Source organism: Clupea harengus, chromosome 18 (assembly GCF_900700415.2).
Source record: "Clupea harengus chromosome 18, Ch_v2.0.2, whole genome shotgun sequence".
In the NCBI taxonomy this organism is placed as follows: domain Eukaryota; kingdom Metazoa; phylum Chordata; class Actinopteri; order Clupeiformes; family Clupeidae; genus Clupea; species Clupea harengus.
Window position 1 is genome coordinate 8320628 of NC_045169.1, and position 11557 is coordinate 8332184.

The 11557-nt window shown below is 39.0% G+C and overlaps 1 protein-coding gene across 4 annotated transcripts; it reads left to right on the forward strand.

Annotated features, from left to right (window-relative positions):
- Nucleotides 1-2818: 2818 nt before the first annotated feature.
- Nucleotides 2819-11557, forward strand: LOC105900420 (putative uncharacterized protein DDB_G0286901). Of its 4 annotated transcripts, XM_031584578.2 has the most exons (6): nt 2821-3195; nt 6330-7467; nt 7594-7985; nt 8349-8372; nt 8734-8757; nt 10226-11557. In XM_031584578.2, exons 1-6 carry the CDS (start codon nt 3045-3047, stop codon nt 10774-10776), a joined length of 2280 nt encoding a protein of 759 aa, XP_031440438.1. In that variant the 5' UTR covers nt 2821-3044; the 3' UTR covers nt 10777-11557. The 4 variants fall into 4 exon arrangements, with proteins under 4 accessions (XP_031440437.1, XP_031440435.1, XP_031440436.1 ...); XM_031584575.2 differs by having other exon boundaries at nt 2820-3195; nt 6330-7985; XM_031584577.2 differs by lacking the exon at nt 8349-8372 and having other exon boundaries at nt 2819-3195; nt 6330-7985.

Below are 11557 nucleotides of genomic sequence, written 5' to 3' on the forward strand. Positions count from 1 at the left end.
TACAGAGTATACTCAGGTACTTTACTCGTGCATACAGAGAACAGGGAAGTGCTAAACTGGTGTTAATTTATACTACAGATCCACCTAGTGGTATAACAAAAGACTGATATCGTAAACATTACAACACTACCCATAGGTGAAATAAGTTAAGTGCTGGTTTAATTGTACTCTACACTGATATTTACATGTAAACTAGGCAATAGGACTAAAGTACAGCAACACGTGATTCTTCTTCCTCCATTTGTGTTTCTAAGAATACAAAACGTGTGAAATGGTGTGGGTCTGTACTACACTGACAGTGACAAACAAAAGCCCCTGATCAATGGGTCAGTTGAGTGCCAAACCTTATGAAATTGTATTCATGTTAGATTCATTAATTCCATTTTTATATAATTACATGTTCTTTTTTCCATATGTTTAATGCAACCACTTACAATTTACTGTTTTTTTATGTAAGGTAATTAACATTGCATGTACCTTTTTGACTTTAATGGAATTATTCACACAGGCTTTTCAACTTAATTGGTATGAGCAATTTTAATGGACTTACATGGTTTAGAACCTTTTGAACACAAGGTTTAGTGGTTTAGTTTTAGTCAGTCAGTTACCTTAGTGATCTGTACAATGAAACCATGTGACCTCCCATCAGTTCCAGACCAGTTACAATAACAAAAATAGAGAGAAATCCCAGTTACAGACCTGTTATAACAACAAGCTTTGGAAGTAAATTTGTATGGTAGAGTTATGTCTGAATGCAAATATAATTTCATACTTAACTGATGCGTTGATGAATGCTTCACCTGACGGATCAACTAAATAGAAATGTATATGAGTTGAGTTCAGTGAGTGCACATAATAACAGACACATGTACCTAAATGTGATGACACTGATGTAAAACAGAGACATGTAGATTTGTAGACGAAGGAAGATTTTCTGAGAAGCATGGCCTAACTAACTTTCAAGAACAAACTAAAGGTGTTTACGAGAATACAAACGTTTCTTAAATCAGTTAGATAGACATATCAAAGTTTTAGGTTACCCCTCAGCCTTGTCCCACATTGTCCCACACAAACTTAACTACGTGTCCCACATTTGGACTGTTTGCATCTGGTCACCCTACTCTGATGTACCTCCTAATATTCCTGACACATTTCATTTCATTACATTCTCCACACATGGTTTCAACTTTATTTGTGTTTAAAATCTTATTTTTGTTTCACTATTTTGAAACTTTTTTAACCCTTGCAACCTGTGGTTACTCTCCAGTGGTTTGTTGACTTCAATTTAGCTCAGTACTCAGATATTGCCAGTGGCTTTACAGCATAACACCGACTGGATCCTTGTTGGATGCCATATAACTAGAATAAAATAAAACATTGGAATCTGGTGAGGTACGTATGCAAAAGGGAAGGTACGCCCTTTGCCTCTGTGAGGTATGACAAGTCAGCAAGGTTTAGTCAGTCAGATACCTTAACTGATTTTCCAATGAACCCAAGAGACCTTCCTTCTTAACACACACATACACGTGTCTGACCGTGAATTCTGAGTGTTCTCCCACAGAGGAAGAGAAAGATGGGGTTAATTTAGTGTAAATGTGTTTTTGCTGATGTTCTCATGTGACTTCCTCCATCCTTCTTTCAGTATACTGACAATGACACACACACACACACACACACACACACACACACACACACACACACAGAGGTTCTCATCAATGGCTCAATGGCCCATCCTCACTACACTGTCATGCACTTATTCTATCCCGTACTCTGTGGTAGCTTTTCCTGCAGTGTAAATAATTGTCACCAACATAGTTTTCTGTTCCATTACTCTACTTACCCTTGTAACAGTAACCTACTAGCACACTGGATACACACTAAGCTGTAATACAATACTGGAATGGTCTCTCCCCACCTTATCCACTATCAAGTTTGTGTGTACATGTACTGTATATACCATGTTATGTTTGTATAGGATTGTGTGCATTTACCACATGTATGCTAGCATGCTTATCCTGATACGTGCATGAATTAATCTGCCATGTTTCTGATTGTCTCCCCTCCCCTTCTTCCTGGGAACAGGGAGTTTGTCCCTGCCCCTGTTGCCATTGTGCTTGCTCTAAGGGGGTTTAGGCCCTGGCCTCTGTAAAGCACCTAGAGACAACATTATAGTTTTGGTGCTTCAATTGAATTGAGTTGAACATACAAACACTGAGCTCAGCACTGCATCCCTAATAAAAATGTACCACATGAACATGAAGAATATCTTACCTATCTTACATTGTCAACATGTAAACCCTCATGACCTGATTCTTCTTCCACGGACGAAGAAAAAGAGGATTGGGTTTTCGCTGATGCTGAACCTTTAGTTTTCTGCAGTTTAGCAGAATCACTGCTGCTGGATTCACCCAGGAACAGAAATGTATGCAGACATATTGTATTCTTAGTGGCCTTCACAGAACTGGAATTGTGTTGGCATTTGAAATCTGGAAAGGTATGCAAAGAGGTAGCCTACGTGTAAGGCATACCACTGTGAAGTTTGAACCAGATGACCCAGCTGTTTACTTTATCAAACTTGTATGGGTGAATAGGGTCATTGAACTACAGTCCAGGAACATGTGATTCTGCTGACCATTCCTTTCCATTTCAATCTGCCAGGGAGGTTTTAGTCAGTCAGTTCCCTTAGTGGCCTGTACAATGAAACCAAGTAACCTCCCTTCTGACGTGTGTTTAAGATGGCCGCTTGCCTTAACAAGTGAAGTTTCGTCATTTCTCACACATTGAGAGGGCCTGAACATAAACATGACACGTGTCCACCAATGTCTGAACATAAACTCTAAACTGAATGTTCAGAAGGGGTAATGGAGAGTAAATGTATTTTGCTGATATTGTCAGCTGCTGGGACTTCCTCTATCCATGTTTCTAAGAGTATAAAATGGGCCAAACACTGTGGGTCTGCTGTTCACCTACGGTCACTCTCCACAAGACAGAGTGGAGAAGATCTCGTGATCATCTGAGCAGCCGGTAGAGAAGAGCAGGGCAGAATGGAGATGACTGAGGGCATCTATCGACAATTAGACCCTGATGGAGTCAACAGACCCTCTATGGATAAACATGAAGAAACAGACACTGGCGAGTTTCCCTGCGAGACTTCTTCCAGAGAGAATTTGGAAGCCCCAAGTCCTCAACCCTCTGGTGAATATGAATTTCTTAATATGCATTTATAATCAGGGGAACTCATGATTCATCCTTGCAAAGATTACAAGAAGCTAAGAACACTGACCTTGTTTCATGATTAGCAGCTCGTCAGTTTTTGAAGTAAAATAAATCATAATTGAGTTCATTCATTGTTTTAATTAAAACAAAATACATGACATCATTGGTGATGAAGCAAAATAAAAGCAGGAAGGTGAGAAGTAAAATTAGGAGCTATGAAAACATACATGAAAACAAAATATTGTCTTTTTATGATGGCAACAGTCTGCATTTTCAGCCACAATACATTTGGAATTTAGTAGTAACTTATTAATAAATGGTGATGTATTTCACTCTTTACAATAAGGCTCCCTTTTGACAGTTAGAAATGGTAGTAACTCATTAATAAATGGTGATGAATTTCACACTTTAAAATAAGGCTCCTTTTGCCAGTTATAAATGGTAGTAACTCGTCAATAAAAGGTGATGTATTTTACACTTCACAATAAGGCTCCCTTTTGCCAGTTATAAATGTTAGCAACTCATTAGTAAAATTAATTGTTTATTAATGATTTATAAAGTGTTTACAAGCTAATTAATATCCTAATTAGAAACCATTTATAAATCCTTTATAAGGGTAGTCTTTTTGTAAAGTGGTACCCAATAGATGAACCCATGCAATTATTCTCTGCTTTTGATTACAGAAATCAACTTTATTCAATACTTTATTTGCTGTAATTTAATGTACATGTAATGTAATGTCAACGCAAAGACTGAACCTATGCAATTGACCTATCGCTAAGTCCCGTCCCTCGAACGCAGACGAGCCAATGACAGTTTAGTAACATCTGCACTTGGACAACTTGAGTTTACAACTCCATAGAGTAGCATTAGAAACCGTGATTCTTCTCTTGTTTTATGGGGTTTGTTGTAATGTAAGTTGAACAAAAATGGTCAAACAATGTGCATGGGGTAGATGCAACACTGATACGAGGTATCATGAGAGGATAGGCAATGGGGTATATTTTATCCCATTTCCCAAACCAAAACAAGACAGCGCCAAATGTCTCCGGTGGATTAAGTGTCAACTCTACGTTCATTAGCTATCTGCCATACTCTTGTTAGGTTGGAATTTTCCTCTGCTAAAGCAATCAACTAAGCCTACATGATCATAGGCATACTCATTTTTCACATTATTGTCATTGACAGTACCAGTTTACTTTCACCACTGATGTTATGCTAGGCTTAGGCAAGTTATCTCTGGTTAAAACTAGCTAACGTTAACGTTAGCTATTCACTAGCTGCGCTAGCTAGCTAGACAGTTAGGACACTGTCCTGTCAGGGACATTAATAAACTAATGAACGTAGGTCTACATCTCAGTGCCTCTAAAGATTAGTTAAATTAACTGAAGGTAAATTAATGTAATCTTTCCATGCGATGCATCAACAATGCTGGTCTTGGATGTTGTTATCTGCAATCGTGATGACCGTGAGATGAGGCTTCTCCCTCTTTGTGATCTGTAGATTCTCGCCTCCAATTTAAGCTTGTCATCCACCATATCTAGTTTTACATTTTGTACATATTCCTCCATTGCATAATGAAGTCCCTTTTGAAGGCTTCTAGACAAAATCAGGTCCTTCTGTCTCCAAAAGCTGTCTAGAGCCTCTTGGGATATCGTTTTGACACTGATGGCTGCCATTGTAAACTCTAGTCAGCTCTGATAGCTTGTCCGAGTTGGCAACAGTAAATAAGGGGCAGTGGCGGTTCTACATGGAATTACGCCCCGGGTGAGACCCCCTCTGAGCGCCCCCCAACCCCGCCGAAAAATTGTTTTGTATTTATTTGTTATTATAACAATATAAGTGAAAGACAAACTTAAATATATCAATTGCACAAATCCTTCAATAGAACATTTGAATAACACACTTAAGAGAATCAATGCACACATCATGTACATTAATGTTAGCTAACCAGCTCTCTGCAAGTTAGGTTGTGCAAGCACTCAACATGCATTATGGTTAGTTGAGTTAGCTAATCGTGGCTAACGGGATTTCGCCCAACGCTTGCTAGTATAGTTGTGTCAAAGGGTAATCTATGGTCTAACCAGCTAGCTATCGACCTCTTCATTATTAAGATTATACTAGTACTCTGTATGCTGTTATATTCTGTTAGTTGTGGCTAGCGGGATTTCGCTAACACTTTAGCCTAGTGTCAGATGAATGAACATGTTCATACCCTATGGTCAAATCAGCTAGCTAACGCTAGCTAGCAAACAATTCTGTTGGTGCTCAACATTAGCTGGTTGCCTTAGGAATTTAGGTTAAGTTACACTTGACTGAAAACACATTTTTACCTTGTCCACTTGAGCATCCTTCAATAGTTATCTTGATAATGTAATAGACTACTCTGTAAAATATGTATTCAATTTCCCTCGGGATAAATAAAGTATCTATCTATCTATCTATACTCTGCTAACTACAACCTTCACCAGTTGGATAAGTTGAAGCAGTCAGTGGTGTCCTTCCACCAATTCACCTTGCCATTGGTGACCACATAATCGTTCTGTATTACCTATTTGTATTAGCCATTTCACACAATTCAGAAAAACGAAAACGTGCAGGAATTATAGACCTGTAATTATAATGTTATGAATGTGCGTCATTTGGAAGAAAGTCGAGGTGTGACTGCTATACAGTGGATCCCCCGTTCCCCCCCTTGTCCGTTCCATTTGGGAGACCCAGAGGTGAACTGTGCCCCGCGCCCCCTCCCCTTCCCCCTTCTCCCTTCTCACTCAGGATCTGTCCACGGCACCTTCTTAGCGAGAAGAGGCGCCTGCAGCTGCAGGGGGCGCCAATTTGCCAATTCCACACACAGTGATATGATAGAAAACCGCTTCGCGGCCCAGATGATTTTTTTTAAAGTGCTCGTGCCGCCCCCCATGTCTTATGAAAAAGTGCCGCCCCGGGCGGCTGCCCGGTTCGCCCGTGCCTAAAACCGCCCCTGCTAAGGGGGGCGGGACTTAGCGATAGGTCAAATTGAATAATATAATACTGTGTAGTGAGATGCAGTCAAAAACTCCCATTATGAAGTATATTCCTACCTGTAATTTAGTTGCTCTCTCTCCCATCTTTAGGGCCCTGGAAGAGGGCTGCTGTGTGTCTGGGTCTGCTGTGTGCTCTCCTGCTGTCTGCCATCGCACTTCTCAGTTTCAGAATGATGGAGAACAAACAGTTACAGACCAGCTACAAAGAGAAATTACAGATGCAGTCAGGTTACAACAACATGACCATAGAATACAAACAGCTACAGATTACTTACAACAACCTCAAAACAGAGAAATCCCAACTGCAGACCAGTTACAGCAATCTCAACAAAAGCATTACCAGCGAGAAATCCACATCACAAAATAAATGGCATGATCTGAACAGAGAGAATTCCCAGTTAAAATCCAGCTACACCAACCTGAATAGAGAGAAATCAGAGTTGCAGGCCAGTTACAACAGTCTGAATCAAGAAAGGTCCCAGTTACTGGACAGATATAACAACTTGACAAATGGAAATACCAATTTACAGACCAGTTATAACAACATGAATAGAGAGAAATCCCAGTTAGAAACCAGTTACAACAACCTGAGTAGAGACAAATCCCAGTTGCTGGATAGTTACAACAGTCTGAATCAAGGAAGATCTCAGTTACAGGAAAAATATAACAAACTCAACAGAGAAAAATCCCAATTTGTAGAGAGTTACGACAACCTGAGTCAGGATAAAATCCAGTTACAGGCAAATTACACCAACCTGACAAAATACCATGATCAACTGCAGACCAGTTACAGCAATCTTAGCAGAGAGAAACTCCAGTTGCAGAGTACCTATGATAGCCTCAGTGGAGAGAAATCAGAATTGCAAACCAGGAATGACCGTTTACAGAGCAGTTACAATAACCTCCTCAGGGAGAAATCACAAGTGCAAACAGGATACAACAACCTAACCAAAGAGAATTCCCAATTAGTGGACAGATATAACAACCTGAATACAGAGAAGACTCAGTTACAGACCAGTCACAACAACATTACCAGAGAGAAATCCACATTACAGACTAAATGGGACGATCTGAACAGAGAGAATTCCCGGTTAAATTTCAGCTACACCAACCTGAATAGAGAGAAATCAGAGTTGCAGGCCAGTTACAACAGTCTGAATCAAGAAAGGTCCCAGTTACTGGACAGATATAACAACTTGACAAATGGGAATACCTATTTACAGACCAGTTATAACAACCTGAATAGAGAGAAATCCCAGTTACAGACCAATTATAACAACATGAATAGAGAGAAATCCCAGTTACAGACCAGTAACAACAACCTGAATAGAGATAAATCCCAGTTAGAAACCAGTTATAACAACCTGATTGGAGAGAAGTTGCAGTTAGAGGCCAGTAACAACAACCTGACTAAAGAGAAATCCCAGTTACAGACCAGTTACAACAACCTGAATAGAGATAAATCCCAGTTAGAAACCAGCTATAACAACCTGAATAGAGTGAAATCCCAGTTACAGACCAGTTATAACAACCTGAATAGAGAGAAATCCCAGTTGGAAACCAGTAATAGTAACCTGAATAAAGAGAAATCCCAGTTACAGACCAGTTATAACAACCTGAATAGGGAGAAATCCCAGTTACAGACCAGTTACAACAACCTCAATAGAGAGAAATCCCAGTTGCAGGACAAATTCCACACCATGGCTGCCGAGAAGGATAAACTACAGAAGAGACTTTGTAACCTGAGTGAGTGTCCAGATCTGGTTGAATCGGCTTTGGAAGTAAACTTGTATGGGAGAGTTATGTCTAAATACAAATATAATTTCATACCTAATTGATGTGTTACTGGATGCTTCACCTTCAAAATGACAATCTAAATACAAAGGTAGATGAGTTGAGTTCAGTGAGTGCACATAATAAGTGTACGTGTAAGTGTAAGCACTGTAAAGATGTTTTTTGATCAGTCAACTTCACCCTTTTAGGGATTGTCGAATTAATGTTGATAGTAGAATTTCTTTAGATGTTTATATTTAAAATCCCTACTAGCATTAGGCTGAGTATACAACTGAGGGACATATCTGAAGAATTTTCTTCCTTTCTTTATCACAGGAATGGAGATTACAAAGTATGCAGGTACGTCTTACTATGGCCATGAAAACATCCTTTTGTTGCTTAATTTGTTAGTATTTTGCAAATATAGCAATGTGCTTGTTACCACTGTCTGTAACAAAGCAAAAAAAAGCAAAAGGATCAGCTAAATAGAAAGTAAATCTTTTGCAAATCTTTTGTTGACCTTTAAAGGCTGTAAGGAGGCTATGTTAGGCACTATAAAGATGTTTTTTGATCAGTCAACTCCACACTTGTAGAGGTTGTCAGATTGATGTTGATGGTGTCATTTCTGTAGCTGTTTATATTTAAATTCCCTACTAGCATTAGGCTGAGTATACAACTAAGGGACATATTCTAAATAATTCTCCTCCTTTCTTTAACACAGGAATGGAGATTACAAAGTATGCAGGTATGTCTTACTATGGCCATGAAAACATCCTTTTCATTTAATTTGTTAGTATATTGGCATAATAGCAATGTGATTGTTACCACTGTTTGTAATGCTAAAAAGCTCAATTTCGTTTGTTCAGATTCATATTTTTTATCAAACTTTGATACCCACTCTCGCTACAAGATTATTTGGACAAACACCACATTTTGTGAAAATCCATCCATAGGGGGCACTACAACTGACACATGTCACTATAGACCCCGAAGCCGCCGCCAAACGCCGCCAAGCGGCGCCATTAAGAGTTTCAGCCAAGCCAGCCAATAATTTTTGGCTGAGCCAAATTATTATTTGCATCAAATAATTATTCTATCTATCACATAGAGACATACAAACACGAAAAATAAATGATAAACTAAATCAATTTTGCACACCGCATTCGCCACAGTCTCGTGCTCGTTGCTATGCTACACAGGACTCACAGTGAATTGATGACCAATTAAAATTGCGCGTTTTCCGATAGTGATGATCATAGACAGTAAAGGAAGCAATGCATTTTTCTTTCACGCTGAGCTGAAATGGCGGAAAGAACTAGAAACGGTAATTGTGTTGTTGTCACATACTTTCCTAATTTCTACGTAGGATACTCAGACTTTTGTTAGATCCTACAGTTTTGGAAGTAAGAACGCCGTTTTGTCAGGACTAGAATGCCGTTTTGTCGTTGTGTCAGGACTAGTGTTTTATCGATATTTTTGTACTCTTTTAGGATTTAACAAATATGTCAGCAACACACGAAAACGCACACATTTTAATTATTCTGGTGTGACATGGAGGCCTCACAGAGTTTATTCTGCTCGTAGTGTTCGTTCACAGTTTTGGACGCATATGGGCGATTTGTATGTGGGCAACAATCGCATTGATGACAAACTTTACTGCAAACTCTGCAATAAATACGTATATGTACATAATTTGTTAAAGTTAAATCTTGTTTTTTTTTATTACATTGTATTGCATTTTGTGGAAATATATACACGTGTAAGCCCTCAAATTGCTTGAAAATATTGAGATCTAGTAAATCAGTATAGACATCTGTAGACATGAAGTGGCAGCTTCAGCCATTTGAAGCTTCGAAAATTTGGGCGGCTGCAGCAGCCATTTAGGTTTTGGCTGAGCTGGCTAGCCAGCCAATAACTTCATCAGCCAGCCATTATTCTCAAAACAAATGGCTTCGGGGTCTATGTCACTATCTCAAGAAAAATCGGAAATTTGGTATACTTACACTTGGTTGGTTACTTTTACAAATTAACTCTTTAGCCAAAAATTTTAAATTGTTCTTTGCTCACATTTCCTAAAGTCCCAATGTCTTCTTTAAGCTTTTGAAGCTCTCAAGTCCTCCAACCTTTTGCCAGTTTGGGTGCCTCACATAACCAGCTTGGACCCTGATGGTCGCTGCTTGCAACTATACCGACGTGTGATTTTACTCTTGCAGTGGATGTGACTCTGGATCCTGATACAGCTGAAAACAACCTCATCCTGTCTGCTGATGGGAAACAAGTGAGGCATGTCGACTCACCACAGAATCTCCCTGACAACCTCAAGCGCTTTGACCCCGTTGTTTGTGTTCTTGGAAAGCAGGGGTTTACTTCTGGTAGATTTTACTATGAGGTTGAGGTCAGTGGGAAGACTGAATGGGCATTAGGAGTAGCCAGAGAGTCCATTAACAGGAAGGGAGGCATTACCGTGAGTCCTGACAATGGATACTGGTCAATATGGCTGAGAAATGGAGATGAGTATAAGGCACTTGATACTCCTCGTATTCTCCTCTCCCTCAAAGAGAAGCCAGAGAGGGTGGGGGTGTTTGTGGATTATGAGGCAGGTTTGGTCTCCTTTTATGATGCAGACAGGTGGAATCTGATGTACTCTTTCCGGGGTGTCTCCTTCAAGGAGAAAATCTATCCATTTTTTACTCCGTTTACTAGAGATGGCGGCAAAAACTCATCTCCTCTCATTATCATCACTCCAATTCCGTGCCCAAAATGACTTTTATTAATTCTAACTTGCTGGTATTTTATTATGTTTTATTATTTTTTACTGCTTTTATTTATCACTTTTAATCGTGCTCTTCTGTTGAATTTGTAATATCTCTACAATTCTTCCTCTTTTATTCATTTTCACTTGCTTTATTTGTTCATATCTTTAATCACCTTTACTTCTGATCACATCTTTTTATTAATGTATTTACGTCAGCTGTAAAGCACTTTGGGACAACTCCTGTTGTTTTTAAATGTGGTACACAAATAAAGTTCACTTGACTTGACTTCCATCCAACATTCACATCCACCACTAGGTGGCAGAAATTCACCCAATTTCATCTAATTTTCACTGTCATAAGAATGTCATCCAAAATGCAGAGTTCTGTATTTGATTGAATATTCCAAAAATAAACTACTCTCATAGGTGAAAGAAAGTAAGTGCTGGATAAATTGTACTCTACACTGACATTAAATAAGGATGAACTAGGCAATGGGACTAAAGTATAGCAACACGTGATTGTTCTTCTTCCTCCATACGTGTTTCTAAGAGTGCAAAATGTGTCAAATGGTGTGGGTCTGAATTACGCTGACCGTGTCAAACAAAAGCCCCTGATCAATGGGTCAGTCAAGTGCCAAACCTTATGAAATGATGTCCATGTTAGCTTAATTAATCCCATTTTTATATAATTACATGTTCTTTTTTTCCATATGTTAAATGTAAACACTTACAATGTACAGGTTTTTTATGCCGTTTAAATTTGTAATTAAAATTGAATATACCTTTTCAA